Source organism: Asparagus officinalis, chromosome 7, assembly GCF_001876935.1.
Source record: "Asparagus officinalis chromosome 7, Aspof.V1, whole genome shotgun sequence".
NCBI classification, from domain to species: domain Eukaryota; kingdom Viridiplantae; phylum Streptophyta; class Magnoliopsida; order Asparagales; family Asparagaceae; genus Asparagus; species Asparagus officinalis.
The window spans coordinates 81,183,276-81,202,884 of record NC_033800.1 but is presented as its reverse complement, the minus strand read 5'-3'; the positions used below and the strand labels follow the sequence as shown (position 1 = coordinate 81,202,884).

The window sequence follows — 19,609 nt, the reverse complement described above, 5'->3', positions numbered from 1 at the left end:
ATTTCGCTTGATATTGTAGACCCATTTGTTTCCAATGGTCTTTCTTCCTTGTGGCAGTGACACAAGTTCCCAAGTCTTGTTCTTATGAAGAGCTTTAATTTCTTCCTGCATTGCTTCCATCCACAAAGATGCATCTGTGTCATTTATAGCTTCATGAAAAGTTGATAGCTCTCCATCTTCTGTTAGAAGACAGTATGCAATATTACTCTTTGTAATATACTCCGAGTGTTAAGTCGGTGGTCTTCTCTCACGAGTTGACCTTCGAACTTCTGGAGTCTCGGACTCGGCCGGTTCTTGTACATCATGCTCCGGTGTTGCTTCAGAAGATTTCAAATTATCTTTTACCTGAACAGCTACAGTCTCTGAGTCCTTCCTCGAACTGCTTTCTTTCTCTTTACTTTGTAGTTGGTTCTCTACAAAGATAACATCTCTGCTGATGATAACCTTGTGGGCAGTGGGATCCCACAGGCGATACCCCTTTACTCCATCAGCATACCCCAAGAATATACATTTTATGGATTTTGAATCCAACTTTGTAATTTCTTGGGCATTGTACATTACGTACACTGGACTTCCAAATATATGGAGGTTAGAATAATCAACTGGCTTGCCAGTCCACATCTCCATCGGCGTCTTCAATTGTATTACAGTTGATGGAGATCGATTCACCACATAACAGGCGGTTTTTACTGCTTCCGCCCAAAATACTTTATCCTGATTTACAGTTGCTAACATAGCTCTTGTTCTTTCCAACATAGTTCTGTTCATCCGCTCCGCCACTCCATTTTGTTGAGGAGTATAAGCCGTACTGAATTGTCTTTTGATGTCTTCTTGCTTGCAGAATGCTAGGAATTCACCGTCTGTGTATTCTCCTCCATTATTTGACCTCAAGCACTTGATCTTCTTCTCAGATTCAAGCTCGACCCGCGCTTTATAGACATTAAAGACTGAGAACACATCCGCCTTCTTCTCGATAGGATACACCCAACATCTTCTGGAGTAATCATCAATAAAGGACACAAAGTACTTTGCTACTCCTAAGGATGTAAATGGTGCTTGCCATACATCAGAATGAACCAGTTCCAGAATAGCCTTGCTTCTAGAACTCGATGTGTTGAACTTCAGTCGATGCTGCTTGCTTGTAACACAATGCTCGCAGAATGGAAGAGCTACTTAATTAAGTCCAGGAAGTAGTTTCTGATCGAAGAGAACCTTCAAGCCTCGTTCTGACATGTGTCCTAGCTTGCGATGCCACATCATGGTTTGTTCTTCTCCATGACTGGTTGATGTCACACATGAATCAGCTTCCTGCAAAGTCTCTCCCTTGAGCATGTACAGATTTGCAGCTATCTTTTCTCCTTTTATCACCACAAACGCCCCTCTAACAATCTTCATGATTCCCTTTTCTATATGAGTCTTGCACCCGAGCTCATCTAATTGTCCCAAAGATAATAGATTCTTCTTCAAGCCCTTCACATGTCGCACATCTTGAATGGTGCGTATTATACTATCAAACATTTTGATTTTGATAGTACCAATACTAGAAATCTCCAAGGCATGATCATTCCCCATGAATACAGATCCTCCTGAGATAGGTTCATATTTGTGAAACCATTCTCTCCGAGAGATCATGTGTCAGGAGGCTGCTGAATCTAGAAGCCAGACATCAGCAAACTTCTTTCTGCCTTCATCAACACTGATTGCTCCACTGAATAGAATTTCACCATCGTCTGACGTACTAACAATGCATCCTTGAGATGTTGATGGCTCTAAAGTCTTTTTATCTCCACTCTTCTTGTTGTGCCAACACTCTGATTTGACGTGCCCTCTTTTACCACAGTTGTAGCATTTGATATTATTCTTACTTCGTGATTTCGATCTACCATGGGCATGACTCCCACTGGAGCCACGTTCCGTTGATCTTCCTCTCATCACCGACAAAGCCTCCGCTTGCTGCGAACTTGCTTGGCTGTCTTCCTTGTTCTTGCGCCGATTTTCTTCCTCCAGAACAGCGGCTGTAACGTCGTCGAAAACTAGATAGTCTGTGAGGACGTTGTTTGTCAGGTTGATGATGAGTTGATCATACGAGTCAGATAGACTCTGAAATAGAAGTTCTGCACGTTCATTCGCACCAACTGTATACCCCAACGTTGTGAGTTGGAAGAACAATGTGTTTAGGGTATTAATGTGGTCGGTCATCGATGTAGATTCCGCCATCCTCAGAGTGTAAAGTCTCATTTTTAAGAAAATTTTGTTGTGCATGGATTTCGCCTTATATAGCTTTGTTAGAGTATCCCAGATCTCCTTTGCCATCTTTTTCTCCTCTATGCTTGACAGCAGCCCGTCTGCTAATGCCAGATGGAGATTTGCAATAACATTTTTATCCATCTCGTTCCACTTCTTATCATCTGTGATGTCATCTGGCCTTGCACTAATGGCCGTCAGGCAATTATCTTTTCTCAGGATAGCCTTTATCTTCAACTTTCACAGTGAGAAATTACTCCCGTCGAATTTCTCAATCTTGAACTTTGCCGCCATTGCTTCTATCACGAACAGTAACTTCTTACTATTTCACATAAATAGTAACTGTATTTGTGAATAGTACCGTACTTATGAATAATATCGTATTTTTGAACAGTACTGCATTCGTGAATAGTACCCATCACCTTCAAAGGGTGAATGATAACCTAACTTATTTTCTGATGTGCAGGATCCACCTTTGGTGACAGCCACAGAGCATACGATAAGTAGATATATACAAGCACCCTAAGTTGGCTCTGATACCACTTGTTGGGACAAACCCGGGGCCTAATAAAGCAGGATCGCAGCAACAGTAGAGCAAAATAGAGATAAAAAGTTAGACACACAGATTTGCGTGGTTCGGCACTTGATTGCCTACGTCCACGGGCAAGGATAGAAGAAACCACTATGATGAGAAAACTCTGGAGTTACAAACTCTCTCTCTTTACAAGGAGAAATTCACTCTGTTTTTTTTTCTCTCTCACTCTTCTATATAAAAGTTGTTTCTGGGATAAGATTTCCTTAAGGATTTGGAGCCTATTTATAGGATTTTGAAAAACACCATGCATAATAAAATAATAATAAATTACTATACATTTATATTATAATAATGATGTGGGGCCCGCTCCTTTATCCAAAGTTAAAAACGGCTGATGTCAAAGGAACGTGGGCGGCTGAGGCTGCTGACAGATGCTTGATTGTAAAATCTAACAACAGTCTGTCCATATCTTTAGACCCTCGTTTTCTTAGCGAAGATAGAACATACTTCATGAACACTGAATCACAGGGCAATACAATAGGACCATTACTTGGTAGTCCAAGCTCATCTTCAGACATTTTGAGGAGTTCTACAAAGATAGTGCTTTCAAGGAATGACAAAGGAACCATGAATCTCTTTGCATCGGAGGTATATACGATGAAGTGGTCTCTCTCGGCAATCAATGTACTGCATGCATCAGAATTAAGCTGAGCATCATTCTTAGCTGAAGAGATTCTTTTGGTTAAGACAGCCACCTTTCGCCACTTTCTTGCCATCTCAATAAGCTTCTTAGAATTCATGATTGCTACTTGAGAAACAATCTAATAAATTCTTTTCTTTCTAGTTTCTTGGCTTTGGATGTTATGAAGAGAGTATCTGTTCTTCTGTGCACTTACAGGAATAAAGAATGGCCCCATGACAAGTTGTCGAGATATTTGTATGGTATTTAGGAGAGGATACAGAGCCTTATGCTTAACGAATGAGAAGATGAGATTTGCTGAGAGATGTTTGGATTTGGCTGGGGTGTTGCCATCCAATGGGCAAGACATCAGTGTATGGATACTGAGCATTTCTCTTCTCTTATGCTTGAAAATACTAAGACGGGAATTGCCAGGTCCATTCAAATGCTTCAAGTGGAGGGAGCCAAATAAATGTTTGAGCTACGACATTATGTGTTGGATTAAAACTTATACCGACGAAATTGTATGTACAATTATAGAGGTATTTCACCTTCGTGTTAAAAAAACACTCAAAAAACAAATGTAGTAACGTCACTATAATAAAAGTTGCATGTGTTCACATTTATTTTATGATACATATAAAAGTGTCATTTTATTTTAAAGGATTAAACAACAATGCCGCAAATAATAAGTATGGCAAATCTCGACAAATATTTGTGTTATTAGATATAAAATAAAATAAAATTGAAAAAGGCTAATAGCCCCACAAAGGTTGTGCGACGATCTATGATGGGCTTAAATAACAAGCCTTAGATGTTTAGTACATTGATGATTAAATATTTATAATAGTGTATAAGGCAAACAACTTTACAGTTAAGTGTGTTTTGGTGAGAGTAATTTTAGAATGGGTGACCTTTTGGGAAGTTATAGTGTTGAATGGTGTGGTACGTACTCTTTATACTTTTATGGTCTAGACACAACTGTGTGTCATCACTCATGACACATATATATGTCACGAGTTTTGTGATACATACATGTGTCACCACTCTCGACAAATATATGTGTCGTGAGTTTTGTGACACATGTATATAATGCAAATTTTATAACACATGTATGTGTCATAAGTTTTACGACACATTCTTACATGTGCAGAAAGACGCTCTCCACATATGCTCTACACACACTTTTGGTATGTGTTGCGCTTTATTTGTGCAACAAAAACATGTGTCGCGTGGAGACAAAAAATGTATTACAATTTACACCTTTTGTTGTAGTGCGTTCTGTTGCTCATTGAATGCTGACAATGATGGCACAGGAGCCCTTCCCGCATTGACAGATAACAGAATTATAAGACGAGGGTTGATGGGTTGAGGGTCAAGAATCAATTACCCAAAAGGTTAAGTGGTTGCTTGTAATGTAACAATATAAATGAAATTATATCAAGTAAAGAAACATTTTACCTCAAATGTTAACATGTATGTTGAACACTTCAACTAACTTTAATTCTTAACGTTTATCATAACAATTTGTCCTTGTTATTTGGTATACTAATGTGTCACAAATCATAAAGATTATGTATATGCCTTGAATTGAAAGAAATGGAGCCGTCAAGCTTATACATAGAGGCATGGGACACAAAGACTGTCCATGTGCCAATTGGAGGCGGATGTTACATTTCTGAATCATTACTACTGCTTGGCTTCATGAGATGGGCGTGGCGCCGTGGTCCCTTACGTTTCGCAACTGATCAATGCAGCTCATAGATTCGAAAGAATATAGATCTCGATGTTGATGTAGGGATTTTTGAAGGGCCACAAACATGTGCCTTTGTCACTGTTGTCTGCATATTTTATTGTGTTAATTGCACATAGACCCATGTACTATGGTTGTTTTGAACTTAGTACCCTGTAGTTTTATCATGGCAATTAGTGTTAGTATTTGTTTGTAAAAAACAAGATAGTCCCACATTGGAATTTTGAACATTCTTTTAAAGGTTTAAAAGCATTGAATGCTTATTTGGCTTTGAATAATGGATCAAAGTATAGGCTTCTAAACCCGTGTGCGGGTAGCGCGATTATTAGACGCACTTAGCACTTTGCACACTTAAATGTTTTATTTTATATATATATTGAATATTTATTTTTTAAAATGTTATTTTGAATTTTAAAAAATTATGAAAAGACAAGTGACTGTTGAAAAAAGGCTGTTTGCTCTAAGGGGTGTTTTGAAAGGTTGTGACTGTTGGAAGGGTCCAACTATATCCACTCCCAAACAGTAACTTTGGGTGGTGGATGGACGAAATTGCCCTTTATTGTTAATTAAGCTTACATCAACCATTAAATGCTTCTCATTAAGGTTCATTAATTCGGTTCATTAATTCTGAGTCCACAATCCTTTTTGTTTAATTGACCTTGTTTTCCGTGTTAGACTAATAAAATAACAAGGTCAATTTAACTGTTTCAAAAAAACAAGGTGTTGGACAAAAATGGAGACTTCTCATTAAGGTCATGGAGACTAATTCCGTGTTAGACTAATAAAAAAACAATTAAATTTGTTTTCAGCGATATTAATAAAAAAACAGTCCGGTGGGTTATAATTTTTTTTTTGTTTTATTAACTAATTCCATTTTAATTGTGTATTTAAAATCCGTGTTAGACTATAATCCGTGTCGGTTTATAATCCGTGGGTCATAAATTTTTTTTTAAGTGTTATTAAAAAAATCATTGAAGTGTTATAAAAAAAATTAGATTAATACAATTAAATGGCAAGAATACATTATTTTTGGAATATAACTACGGTCACATTGAGCATCGACGAAATTTATTTGAAGCCAATTTTTGGAATATAACTACGGTCACAAAAGTAGATTAATGTACATTTAATGTACAAAATTTAACCAAGATCTGGGCATCTAAACCGTAGTCCACATTAAATGTACAAAATTTATTACTACAGTCACATTAAATGGCAAGAATACAATGCCAATCTAGTACCACATTTAATCAATAGTCCACATTAAATGTACAAATTTTTGGAAGCCAACCGGATTTAATGCTCACACAAAAGTAAAAATTTATTGCACACACAAAAGGGTATTTTCGGCAATCCCACTCCCAAAGTTACTGTTTGGGAGTGGATATAGCAAATGTGCTGTTGGAAGCACCTTTTCAAAACCTATAAATAGTTTATGTTTTCAGATGTCTATTTACAATTCTTTTCTGAATCTTTTCTATCAAAAACTTCTGCAATATTACAAACTTGTTTCACAACGAATTAAGGAAAATTCCAGATTTGCTTACTGGAATTTTTATTTTCTGTTGTATCCTGGGAAGAAAATTTGCATTAACCCGAAGCAACTTTGAATATCAAGTGGGGGCAAATATTTATTTAAGAAAAGTGTTTCACGCCTCAGAATTTCTGTCTCCTTCAATTTTAAAACTAACAATTAGACACATGTTTTTTTTTTTTTTTTTTACATCCAGATTGACTCGCTACTTTTACCCAGGGAAATACCTGTCAGAATTTTACTAGGCGTAAAAGATTCAAAATAACCTAGGGCATCTATTTACAGTGGCAGTAACTGCAAAGCAATTACACTACATGGGGTCTATGTGTAGCTCTTATCTTTTTATTTTTGAGGAGCACTAGATTCTTTTTTCATTGTTCAAGCTCTTACAGTGAAAAGGACTCATAAGTTAGTAATTCAGAAAATGACCGGAAATATATTACCTATGTATTGTCATTTTCTTTTCAGTTTTCTTTGTAACGGAGCATGTCTTCATATTTAATGCTACCTCATGGGTCTATGTAGTAATATATCAAACTTTTTGTCATTTTTTTGTGCAACATGGGTATTGTCATTACAACCTGAAAGTATTTTATACAGAAAGGCAAATCTCTCTTTGGATCATTGCGTTTGCTTATTTCTTTGTCCTCTTTTTTCCCCCTCCTCTTCTAGGATTCTAGGTGAAATCAGGTAAACTACTATTGTATGTAACTTTAGAAAAGAGACAACTTCTTCTCTTTTGCTGAAATGTCCAAAGTCATTGTACACAGAACATGCTCTGCAATTCTGAACTCCAAATAGTTAGGTGGAATTAAGTGTTGTAGCATTAAGCAATTGAGAATAAATTTGAATATTTATAACTATCGTTTTCTTTTTATCTCCTTATACGATATTTTTGGGGGTTAATCTAGGCAATTAGGCCTTTTTTTAGAGACTAAACATCTAATAAATTTTATAAACTATTAAGAAAATTGACCATGGAACATCACATCCGTAATTAATTTGTCAATCAATATTATCTACTATTTAATTACACAAGTATCACTGACTACAAAGAATCTGAACATTCAGAAGCTACACACAACTTGTTGATTCAACCCCACAGTTTGCGAAGAGCAAGGAGAATGACTGTGCTTAAATACAGTGTCTAACAACACCCTGTCCATTGCTTTAGACCCTCGTCTTCTGAGCAAAGATAGAATATACTCCATGAACACAGCATCACAAGGCAATATGATAGGACCATCACTTGGTAGCCCATGCTCATCTTCAGACATCTTTAAGAGCTCTACAAAAATAATGCTCTCCAAAAATCTCAAGGGAACCATGAACCTCTTCGCATCTGAGGTGTATACAATAAAGTGGCCTTTTTCTGCAACTGGTGTACTGCAAGCATTGGAATCTAATTTAGCATCAGCCTGGGTTGAGGAGACCCTTTTGCCCAAGGCAGCTGCCTTTCTCCATTTTCTCGCCATCTCAACGATCTTCTTGGAGTTTACCATTGTTGAATGTAGATATCAAAGTTTGAGAAGAAATAGTTTGATTTCTAGATTGTGAAGCTGCGTATTTGATGAGAAGAGTTGCAGAGTGGTCGTATACTTATAGGAATAGAGAGTGGCCCCATGACAAGCTGTAGGAGTTTGTATGGAAGTTAGGAGAGGAAACAGAGCCATGTGCTTCGTACATGAGAAGATGAGATTTGAAGTAATATGTTTGGATTTGGTTGGGAAGTTGTTTTCGATAGTATAAGACACTAGTCAGTGACTGGTAAACCATTTTCTTATCTCGATGGACCCCTTTGTTTAGCAAATGAATAAAGCTCATAGAGTTGATGGATGAATATAGATCATGCTGCTGATACAAGGATCCTTGAAAGGCCATCGTCATGTGCATTTGTCTACTATGATTGCATATTTTGTTTAGCAAGTGGAGTGCTGCTCCTGTCTTGTGTTTTAGAAGGAATAGTACTCCTTTTGCCATTGTTGAAGCTCTTTATGAGAGTGGGAAGACACATGAGTTAGTAATGCAGAAGATTACAGAGCATTCTCCCATATATAAGCAAGCTGTGACTAATCTAGAAATCCATGTGCAACGTCAAAAACTTTGTTGTACAGGGGCGCTTTTTCTCCAATTTTTTGGTATACTTATTCTAGGCTTATTGGTGAAATAAAGTAAAATTACTACTGATGATTTTAGAAAAGGTGCCACTTCTTTTCTTTTTGTTAAATTCAAAACTCCTTGTCTGCAAATTGGAACTTGAACTGACTACATTTTTTTTTTTTGCAGGAACTGAATTTACAATAGGTGAAACTGGAAACTGGATGGTACATATCATTTGTCAAAGAATCAGCAATGACAGTGACAATGGAACTTTTATGAGATAAGATTGTTATGTTTTTACTGTCATCTTCGGAGTCTAATCTAGGGAATTACACCTGATTTTTTTAGATAAACGTCTAGCAAGTTCTCAATGCACTTGCACAAAATGTTACAAAAACATGATCATTTTATAGTTTAAACTACGTACCCATATTTACTGCGTAATTGTAAGGGACTCTGTATCCGTGTAAAATTTGTGTAGCGTGCATGATGCAAAATTCTCTCAGAAATTTTCTCTTTAGAGATGTTGTGCAAGCAATATGTTCTAAAAGGAAATTGAATATTGTAGTGTAAAAGGTGTAACTAAAATGAGGTGGTAACATTTTGTCGACTATAAAATGTGTCTAAATGGTAATCCTTATAGACACATATTAATTATGTGTTCAAAAAACTTGTTAGAATATAAAACTATGACAAAACTTATATCTAACAATTTTAGGGTTTTGGTGAAGTGAAAGCGTCCTTTCACCTTTGACAAAACTTATATCTAACAATTGACAAAAAAGATCTCTACCTAATAATGGCTTTAATGGTAGTCTTAAAAAGACTAATTGTTTCGTAATCAGAAAAAGGATGATCAAATTGTCATTTTTCATTGAATTACAGATATTATGATATAGTCAACGAGACTATCACCGTGCCTACATAACAACCATATTCTATCAAACTAGAATACCTTCAAGAGAGTTTACCGTGATCTTTCTTTTGGGGTTAATTTCACATGTTAACTTCTAAGGATGCGGAGGTTAAAATATATATATTCTCGCGATTGAAATTTTTAACTAGGATATTTCTAATAATATTTACTACGTAATTGTAAGGAATTCCAGATGAAAGCTGAATATTTCTCACGCTCGAGGCAGCTGAATCATTAATAGTATCAAAACATAACTACAAAAGTATAACTCTTTACAATGAATATGGCATTCAGAAGCTACATACAACTTGTTGATTCAACCCTACAGTCTGCGAAGAGCAAGGAGAATGACGGTGCTTGAATACAGTATTTAACAACACCCTGTCCATAGCTTTAGACCCTCGTCTTCCGAGTAAAGATAGACTATACTCCATGAACACTACATCACAAGGCACTATGATCGGACCGTCACGTGGTAGCCCATGCTCATCTTCAGATATCTTTAAGAGTTCTACAAAAATAATGCTCTTCAAATATCTCAAAGGAACCATGAACCTCTTCGCATCTGAGGTATATACAATAAAGTGGCCTTTTTCTGCCAAAGATGTGCTGCACACGTTTGAATCTAGTTCAGCGTCAGTCTGTGCCCCAATCCTTTTGGCCAACGCAGCCACATTTCGCCACTTCTTTGCCATCTCAATCAGCTTCTTGGAGTTCACCATTGTTGATATCTCGATATCACTCTATTTCGAATTCTACTTTTCTGAGTCTGTGTCTGTGATGGGATGAGTAGCAGGGCAGCTGCGTACTTATAGAAATTTGGAGCGGACCCATGATAAGCTGTAGAAATTTGTTTGCAGTTTGGGAGAGGAAACAAAGCCATGTGCTTCGTACGTAAGATGCTGCGATTTGAAGAAAGATGTTTGGGTTTGGTTAGGGAGTTGCTTTCCACAGTATCAGACATAAGTTAATGGCTAGTGAAGAATTTTGCTCTAGTTCTTGGTAATATTGTAGGACATGCCGGGTCCAGACAATTTCTTCACCATTTCTTTCCATTCTCTTATATAATCCATGCTCCAAGCAGAGCTAAATGTCATGATTATGTGAGCAGTGATTCTAGTGAAGACTATATTTTCGGACATTAGGGGGAAGATAGTCCACGTGCTAAGTAGGGGTGGAGGTTGCATGTCTAAACTTTGTTGATGCTGTTGTGCCTCGAGAATCCAAGCCAATCGCCGAGAAAAGATAAACCAACACACCAAATCAATAGCACAAACAATCAAACACCAGTTTTACGTGGTTCGGCAAGATGCCTACGTCCACGGGGCAAGGAGGGGGGAGTTTTCACTATTAGAAATCAAGAGGAACAAACTAGGGTTACAAATCTTCACCAAAAACCCACAACAACTCACTCTTGATCTCTCCAAATGCTCCTAGAATAGAAGCCCAAAGAAAACCCCTTTCAACAGCTCAAATCTCCTGCTCTCAAACCCTAGAGACACCCTCTAGGTATTTATACCAATCCCAAACGAAACGGGTCTGGAAACAGAACCAGACCCGAAACCGATGCGGCGGTCGACCGTGGGGGTCGATCGCGATCCATCGCGGTCGACCGCCCTCAATCCCAGAACAGCCTTCGACCGGCCCGGTCGACCGACCAGCTCTCAGTAGAAAACCCAAACTCCAGAGAACCGTCGGTCGACCGCACCGGTCGACCGATCTCCTTCCAGACGCACAGGAAGCCTTGTGCACGAATGCGGTCGACCGGGCCGGTCGACCGCCACCCTGACAATCCTGAATCCTGAGCTTATCTCTTCAAATCTCCACCTCGGCGAAGATTCTTCCAAAACTGAGCCGACACCGATCAAACCAATACCTCAACTGTTGCACCCAGTATGCCATGGCAACGGACTCATGACAACGAACTCCAATCACAACACGTCGAGATCCAAAACAGGAGTGCGAACACTCAACCCCAAACCAACAGTGTCTACTCACCAAACAACTGAGCTTACAACGACTACACTAATTGCCTCACTTGCTGAGACCCAAATGGGAGTGCGAACACTCACCCCAAATGTCGATGTCGCTTACCAAATCAGCTGCATCATAAAGACTGCCTACGTATCCTCTTGCCCAAGGAATCAAGCCTTCACGTAGTTCACCATATGGGCCTCCAAAGGCCCTCAATCCAACCTGCGGCTGATAGCATCATCAACGACCTCAAACTGAAGTGATCCAAACACCTCCACCTGAGATGTAACAATGGCTGTATCCAAAACATATCCATCAGCTGCATCCAAATAAACTACCTCATCATCTGCACCCATAAATAAATGACTCCCACGCTGTGCCACCTTAGCTGGAATCCCAACCAATGCAGAATGATCTGGAGTATGTGGGAAAATCCCCACCCAATGTGGAGTAGCATCAACCTCTACCTGCTGCGATATCCCTCTGACCTGATCAATACTCTCCACCTGTCGAGAGTCCAAAGTGACAAACCTGCTCAGACTAAACTCAGAAGCTCCCAACTGATAACCAAATGAACTCCTGAATCCCAACTGCGCAATCGGATCCAAACTCACATCAACGATGTGACCAAGTGCTGGGTAGTCAAATATCCAACGCCGACCAAAATCTGAAACAGCTCCACCAGATCTAACAACTCTACACGCAGCAGTCGGCAACCATATAAGATGACCCAAACCTGTCGAAGCCTGAATACCAGATCCACTGCTCGACAACCAATACCGATCCTCCTCCAGAAAGGAACGGCTCACTAAATCCGCCATCTCATCACGTCGCCCCACTGTCTCCTTCCCTCTGAAGTGTCTCCAACTGCCGTGAGCTCGGCACCAATGCAAGAAAGGACTCCTACTAGAATAAGTACGACTGGTAACCTTTCTGCCCATACACCTCCTCCAACTGTTGCGGACTACTAGGTCTTTATACCAACGGACTTGGTTGCAACCCAAATATGCCTAGTACAATCCCCAACATAGGAAACAAAATAACGATTACCTCCCGATGATGCCTCCTCGGAAAGCCCCCAAATGCCTGACTGAACACCTCCAATAAGACCTCTCGATCGATGGATAGAAGTGCTGAACTCCACCTCGGTCTTCTCGCTCATACCAATGTGCTCACAGGACTTCAATCTGCAGGTCATAGCACTCCTCAACAATCTGTGCACGGTATAACCAACAATATATCCCAGCACCAAACAATGCCACAGTCTAGCCATAGAAGTAGTCAGCGCCCTATCAACTACCGTGCTCCCAAGTAGATAATACAAGTTACTCCGCCTGACTCCCTTCATCACAATTATGGACCCCGATGTGACCTTCAAGCGAGAATCCGCCAAGATCACCCTATAGCCTGATGCCTCCAATACCCCAAGTGAAATGATGTTCTTCCTCAGTTGAGGAACGAACCTCACATCAGCCAACTCCCGGATCATCCCGTCACTCATCCGAATCCGAACGGTACCAATACCACCAATAGGGCATCTGTGATCATTACCCATGAGAACAGCATCCCCTCTTTCCAACTCCTGAAAGCTGGAGAACCAATCCCTTCTAGGGCATATGTGGTAAGTAGCACCAGAATCCAACATCCACTCGGTGGAGTCGGCAACATCAACTGACGGAAGAGCTGGGCACGAATAGCCCGAAGAATCTGAATCTGAAACATCGCCACTAGCCTTGGCAATATTCACCTCTGAAGCTTGAGTAGCTTTCCCTTTATTCTTCACAGCTTGCAATTTTGGGCATTCGGCTTTCCAATGTCCATCCTCTCTACAAAAGGCACACTAATTCCTACCAACTGCAGGATGCCCCCCTCTAGACTGTGACCTTCTTCCACGGTTTAGACTTCTAGCTCTTGCAACCAATGCACCAGCAACCGGCTCGATGGAAGTCTCCTTGTCCTTCTTTCGAAGTTGATAATTCACAAGGGCTGCGGTGACCTCACTATACGAAAGTGATGCCTTTCCATTAATAAGAGTGAGGACGAAGGTCTCATATTCCTCGTCGGGCAAGGAACTCAATAACAACAATGCATTGTCCTCGTCTTCAACCTTGACATCTACATTCGCCAAATCTGCAAGTAGCTTCGTGTAGTGGTTCATGTGATCACTAATGGATGTCCCCTTCTTCAATTGGAAGCGATAAAGCCTCCTCTTCAAATGCAAACGATTTTCGATGCTCTTCGTCAAATATTTGCCCTCTAGGACCTCCCAAATCTTCTTTGCCGAAGTTTCATTCATCACATCATATTTAAGGTCTTGGGTAAGGCAAGACCTAATCACACCACACGCCGTTCTATTCATTTTATTCCAAACCTTTTCATCAATGTCGGCCGGTTTCCCGTCCAACTCCAATGTATCTTCCAAATTTTGCGCATTTAGCGCATCCATGACTTCGCATCGCCAAAGTCCAAAATTATTTGTGCCGTTGAACTTTTCCACATCTATTTTCATAGAATGTATATTCAAACTTTGGACGGCCTTCACACCAGAAGAACCCTCCCCACTTTTATCTTTTTCAGCCATATATCTCAAAGCACCACCAAACCAATGCGGAAACAAACGAGAAATAGATCCAAATTGAAAAAGACGAGATTTTTACTGAAAAGATCCCACCTTTATCACCAAACGAAGCCCTAGATGAACTTCCAAAGCGATCTACTCCTCCAAAATAGCCCAAGCGTAGCCCGGAGCTCTGATACCAATTGTTGTGCCTCGAGAAAACAAACCAATCGCCGAAAAAGATAAAGAACCAACCAAATCAATAGCACAAACAACCAAACACCAATTTTATGTGGTTCGACAAGATGCCTACGTCCACGGGGCAAGGAGGGGGGAGTTTTCACTATTAGAAATCAAGAGGAACAAACTAGGGTTACAAATCTCTCATAAACCCTCAACAATCAACTCTCAATCTCTCCAATTGCTCCTAGAATAGAAGCCCAAAGAAAACTCTCTCAATCTGCTCAAATTCGTCCTTGCTCTTAACCCTAAAAAACACCCAAAGGGTATTTATACAAATCCAAAACGAAACGGGTCTGAAAACAGACCCAACTCAAAACCGCAGCGGCGGTCGACCGGTACGGTCGACCGCGATCCATCGCGGTCGACCGGACCGGTCGACTGCTCTGCTCAAATTCGTCCTTGCTCTTAACCCTAAAAACACCCAAAAGGGTATTTATACAAATCCAAAACGAAGCGGGTCTGAAAACATGCCCAACTCAAAACCGCAGCGGCGGTCGACCGGTACGGTCGACCGCCCTCCATCCAGCAGCAAACCCAATGTCCAGAGAGGTCGTCGGTCGACCGACACGGTCGACCGCCCATAGATTCGGTCGACCGGATCGGTCGACCGCCACCAATCCTGAAGCCCAATAACTCCTGTGCACGAATGCGGTCGACCGGGCCGGTCGACCGCCACCCAATTCTGCTGAAACCCGAACTTTATGCCAATTCTACAGATGCTTCAGTTCGTGGATGTTAATTTGGATGGGAATCCTTGTGTAAGGTGTCTCTCACTGGACCCTTCAGTTTAAAAACTGAATGCAGCTCATAGATTTGAGAGATGTATATCTATCATACTGCTGGTGAGGAGGTCCTGGAAGGGCTGTGGAGTGCATCCTTTACCTTTGGTTTTTGGAGTTATTACTTACTAAGATTGCTGTGAATTGTGTCTTATGCATTCTCTCATATTTCTTGCACCCTGGCAAAGCTTCGTAGCCACCTACGTAGCTGTTGTTGTCATAACTTTGAAAACTTTGGTAAGTGGAGACGCTAGTCTTTTAGGGAGACAATGTGATTAGCAAATTTTTCTATTCACCCCTATCTAGGGTACTTTCTCCCTCGTCTTCTGAGCAAAGAACATGCGCTGTAATTCTGAACTCCAAATAGTTAGGTGGAATTAAGTGTTGTAGCATTAAGCAATTGAGAATTACATTGGAATTTTCATAGCTATTGTTTGATTCAACACCACAGTAAATAATTTGTCAATCAACATTATCTAATATTTAATTACACAAGTATCACTGACTACAAAGAATCTGAACATTCAGAAGCTACAAACTACTTGTTGATTCAACTCCACAGTTCGCGTAGAGCAAGGAGAATGACGGTGCTTGAATACAGTGTCTAACAACACCCTGTCCATAGCTTTAGACCCTCGTCTTCTGAGAAAAGATAGAATATACTCCATGAACACTGCATCACAAGGCAATATGATAGGACCATCACTTGGTAGCCCATGCTCATCTTCAGACATCTTTAAGAGCTCTACAAAAATAATGCTCTCCAAAAATCTCAAGGGAACCATGAACCTCTTCGCATCTGAGGTGTATACAATAAAGTGGCCTTTTTCTGCAACTGGTGTACTGCAAGCATTGGAATCTAATTTAGCATCAGCCTGGGTTGAGGAGACCCTTTTGCCCAAGGCAGCTGCCTTTCTCCATTTTCTCGCCATCTCAATGATCTTCTTGGAGTTTACCATCGTTGAATGTAGATATCAAAGTTGGAGAAGAAATAGTTTGATTTCTAGACTGTGAAGCTGTGTGTTTGATGAGAAGAGTTGCAGTGTGGTCGTATACTTATAGGAATAGAGATCGGCCCCATGACAAGCTGTAGGAGTTTGTGTGGAAGTTAGAAGAGGAAACAGAGCCATGTGCTTCGTACATGAGAAGATGAGATTTGAAGTAAGATGTTTGGATTTGGTTGGGAAGTTGTTTTCGATAGTATAAGACACTAGTCAAGGACTGGTGAACCATTTTCTTATCTCCAATTCTTGGTAGTACTGTAAGACATGCCGGGTCATGCAAGAGGAGCTAAACGCCGGAGTTATGGTATTGCTTCACTTCATGAGCTGGGCATAGATTTTAATCCGAAGGACCATCATTTGTGTTATAATGTCTCTCTCGATGGACCCCTTTCTTTAGCAAATGAATAAAGATCATGCTGCTGATACAAGGATCCTTGAAGGGCCGTCGTCATGTGCATTTGTCTGTCGTGATTGCATATTTTGTTTAGCAAGTGGAGAGCCGCTCCTGTCTTGTGTTTTAGAAGGAATAGTAGTCTTTTTGCCAATGTTGAAGCTCTTTATGAGAGTGGGAAGACACATGAGTCAGTAATGCAGAAGATTACAGAGCATTCTCCCATATATAAGCAAGCTGTGACTAATCTAGAAATCCATGTGCAACTTCGAAAACTTTGTTGTACAGGGACCCTTTTTCTCCCTTTTTTGGTATACTTATTCTAGGCTTATTGGTGAAATAAAGTAAAATTACTATTGACGATTTTGGAAAAGGTGCCACTTCTTTTCTTCTTGTTAAATGCAATAGCTCTGACTACTTTTTTTTTCTTCAGGAACTGAATTTTGCAATAGGTGAAACTTGATGGAACATATCATTTGTCAAAGAATCAGCAATGACAGTGACAATGGAACTTTTATGAGAAAGAATGTTATGTTTTTATTGTCATCTTTGGTAAATTTCTGTAACGTGCATGATGCGAAATTCTCTCAGAATATTTCTCTTTAAAGATGTTGTGCAAGCAAAATGTTCTAAAAGGAAATTGAACATTGTGGTGTAAAAGGTGTAACTTAACTGAGGTGGTAACATTTTTGTCGACTATAAAATGTGTCTAAATGGTAATCCTTATAGACACATATTAATTATGTGTTCAAAAAACTTTTTAGAATATAAAACTATGACCCTCAACCCTCACCGCAACTTTAGAGTTTTGGTGAAGTAAAAGCATCCTTTCACCTTTGACAAAACTTATATCTAGCAATTAACAAAAAAGAACTCTACCTAAAAATCGATAAATAACACATAATGGCTTTAATGGAAGTCTTAAAAAGACTAGTTGTTTCGTAATCAGAAAAAATGATCAAATTGTCATTTTTCATTGAATTATAGATATTATGATATAGTCTACGAGCCTATCACCGTGCCTACATAACAACCATATTCAATCAAACTAGAATACCTTCAAGAGAGTTTACCATGATCTTTCTTTTGGGGTTAATTTCACATGTTAACTTCTAAGGATGCAGAGGTTAAAATATATGCTCGCAATTGAAATTTTTAACTAGGATATTTCTAATAATATTTACTACGTAATTGTAAGGAATTCTAGATGAAAGCTGAATATTTCTCACGCTCGACGCAGCTGAATCATTAATAGTATCTAAACTCAACTACAAAAGTATAACTCTTTACAATGAATATGGCATTCAGAAGCTACAAACAACTTGTTGATTCAACCCTACAGTCTGTGAAGAGCAAGGAGAATGACGGTGCTTGAATACAGTATCTAACAGCACCCTGTCCATAGCTTTAGACCCTCGTCTTCTGATTAAAGATAGACTATACTCCATGAACACTGCATCACAAGGCACTATGATTGGACCGTCACGTGGTAGCCCATGCTCATCTTCAGATATCTTTAAGAGTTCTACAAAAATAATGCTCTCCAAATATCTCAAAGGAACCATGAACCTCTTCGCATCTGAGGTATATACAATAAAGTGGCCTTTTCTGCCAAAGATGTGCTGCACACGTTTGAATCTAGTTCAGCATCAGTCTGTGCCCCAATCCTTCTGGCCAACGCAGCCACCTTTCGCCACTTCTTTGCCATCTCAATCAGCTTCTTGGAGTTCACCATTGTTGATATCTCGATATCACTATATTTCGAATTCTACTTTTCTGAGTCTGTGTCTGTGATGGGATGAGTAGCAGGGCAGCTGCGTACTTATAGAAATTTGGAGCGGACCCATGATAAGTTGTAGAAATTTGTTTGCAGTTTGGGAGAGGAGACAAAGCCATGTGCTTCGTACGTAAGATGCTGCAATTTGGAGAAAGATGTTTGGGTTCGGTTAGGGAGTTGCTTTCCACAGTATCAGACATAAGTTAATGGCTAGTGAAGAATTTTGCTCTAGTTCTTGGTAATATTGTAGGACATGCCGGGTCCAGCCAATTTCTTCACCATTTCTTTCCATTCTCTTATATAATCCTTGCTCCAAGCAGAGCTAAATGTCATGATTAGGTGAGCAGTGATTCTAGTGAAGTCTATATTTTCGGACATTAGGGGGAAGATAGTTCACGTGCTAAGTAGGGGTGGAGGTTGCATGTCTGAACTTTGTTGATGCTTCAGTTCGTGGATGTTAATTTGGATGGGAATCCTTGTGTAATGTGTCTCTCACTGGACACTTCGGTTTAAAAACTGAATGCAGCTCATGTTAGTTGGGGTGGATACAAACCTCCGGCGGAGGAGCTCCGACGAGCTCCAGATTGATGCAAGGCCAAGTGCGAGCGTGACTGTCAGCTGGGAATGTTAAAGACCGCGGATACCGATTGTTTGAGGAAGAGACGCGACCCCTCGACTGGAAGCGGTCAACCTGCGCTGGCGAACGCGGGACCTTTCGCGTGAGCGCGCCTGGACGCATCGGCGTCATGGAGGGGTTTTCCGACCCCGCCGCGTGTTTTTGCGGACGGGCTCGTCGCTCCCCACTTTTTTGTGCCACTTAGTCGACAGCTGATTTCGCCAGTCCATGGATTTCCGCTATAAAAAAGCCACTTTTGGGCCCTAGGTTTGATTGCCCATGTTGCCGAAAGCTTCCTCCTGCCCCCCTTTTCGCTTGCCGATTTTTCGTCTAAGGCGGGGAACTCCCAGAAACGCCAGCAGCGTTCTGCTTTTCTTTCAAATTTTGAAATTTTCGCCAGGACTAGCGATTTTGGGTTTTTTTCTCCAGCTTCTCAATTGTCTGAGTTTTTGAAGTGTGGGAGAGATTAGAAATGAAGATAAGGGAGCAGGAGGGAATCTCTCTCTT

At 40.2% G+C, this 19,609-nt stretch overlaps 4 protein-coding genes and 1 pseudogene across 4 annotated transcripts; all 5 read right to left on the bottom strand.

The window, feature by feature from the left end:
* On the bottom strand, nucleotides 2,485–3,579 carry LOC109847432 (auxin-responsive protein SAUR68-like). Its single transcript, XM_020416660.1, has 2 exons — nucleotides 3,287–3,579; nucleotides 2,485–2,566 (listed from the first exon to the last, which is right to left on the bottom strand). The coding sequence occupies exons 1-2, from the start codon at nucleotides 3,577–3,579 to the stop codon at nucleotides 2,485–2,487; spliced, it is 375 nt and encodes a 124-aa protein (XP_020272249.1).
* Nucleotides 7,813–8,247, bottom strand: LOC109847431 (auxin-responsive protein SAUR68-like). Its single transcript, XM_020416659.1, has one exon. It carries the CDS (start codon nucleotides 8,245–8,247, stop codon nucleotides 7,813–7,815), a length of 435 nt encoding a protein of 144 aa, XP_020272248.1.
* Nucleotides 10,052–10,527, bottom strand: LOC109847430 (auxin-responsive protein SAUR68-like). The gene has a single exon (XM_020416658.1). It carries the CDS (start codon nucleotides 10,481–10,483, stop codon nucleotides 10,052–10,054), a length of 432 nt encoding a protein of 143 aa, XP_020272247.1. The 5' UTR covers nucleotides 10,484–10,527.
* On the bottom strand, nucleotides 15,839–16,273 carry LOC109847429 (auxin-responsive protein SAUR68-like). The gene has a single exon (XM_020416657.1). The coding sequence runs from the start codon at nucleotides 16,271–16,273 to the stop codon at nucleotides 15,839–15,841; it is 435 nt and encodes a 144-aa protein (XP_020272246.1).
* LOC109850795 lies at nucleotides 17,936–18,458 on the bottom strand (annotated as a pseudogene).

What these genes read in the sequence shown, in the direction of transcription:
- LOC109847432 (XM_020416660.1), bottom strand. Translation starts at nt 3,579, where the DNA reads ATGAATTCTAAGAAGCTTATTGAGATGGCAAGAAAGTGGCGAAAGGTG. An exon ending in TGTGATTCAGTGTTCATGAA is followed by an intron (nt 2,567 to 3,286) that starts GTATGTTCTATC and finishes TATGTGAAATAG; the next exon opens with TAAGAAGTTACTGTTCGTGA.
- LOC109847431 (XM_020416659.1), bottom strand. Translation starts at nt 8,247, where the DNA reads ATGGTAAACTCCAAGAAGATCGTTGAGATGGCGAGAAAATGGAGAAAG.
- LOC109847430 (XM_020416658.1), bottom strand. Translation starts at nt 10,483, where the DNA reads ATGGTGAACTCCAAGAAGCTGATTGAGATGGCAAAGAAGTGGCGAAAT.
- LOC109847429 (XM_020416657.1), bottom strand. Translation starts at nt 16,273, where the DNA reads ATGGTAAACTCCAAGAAGATCATTGAGATGGCGAGAAAATGGAGAAAG.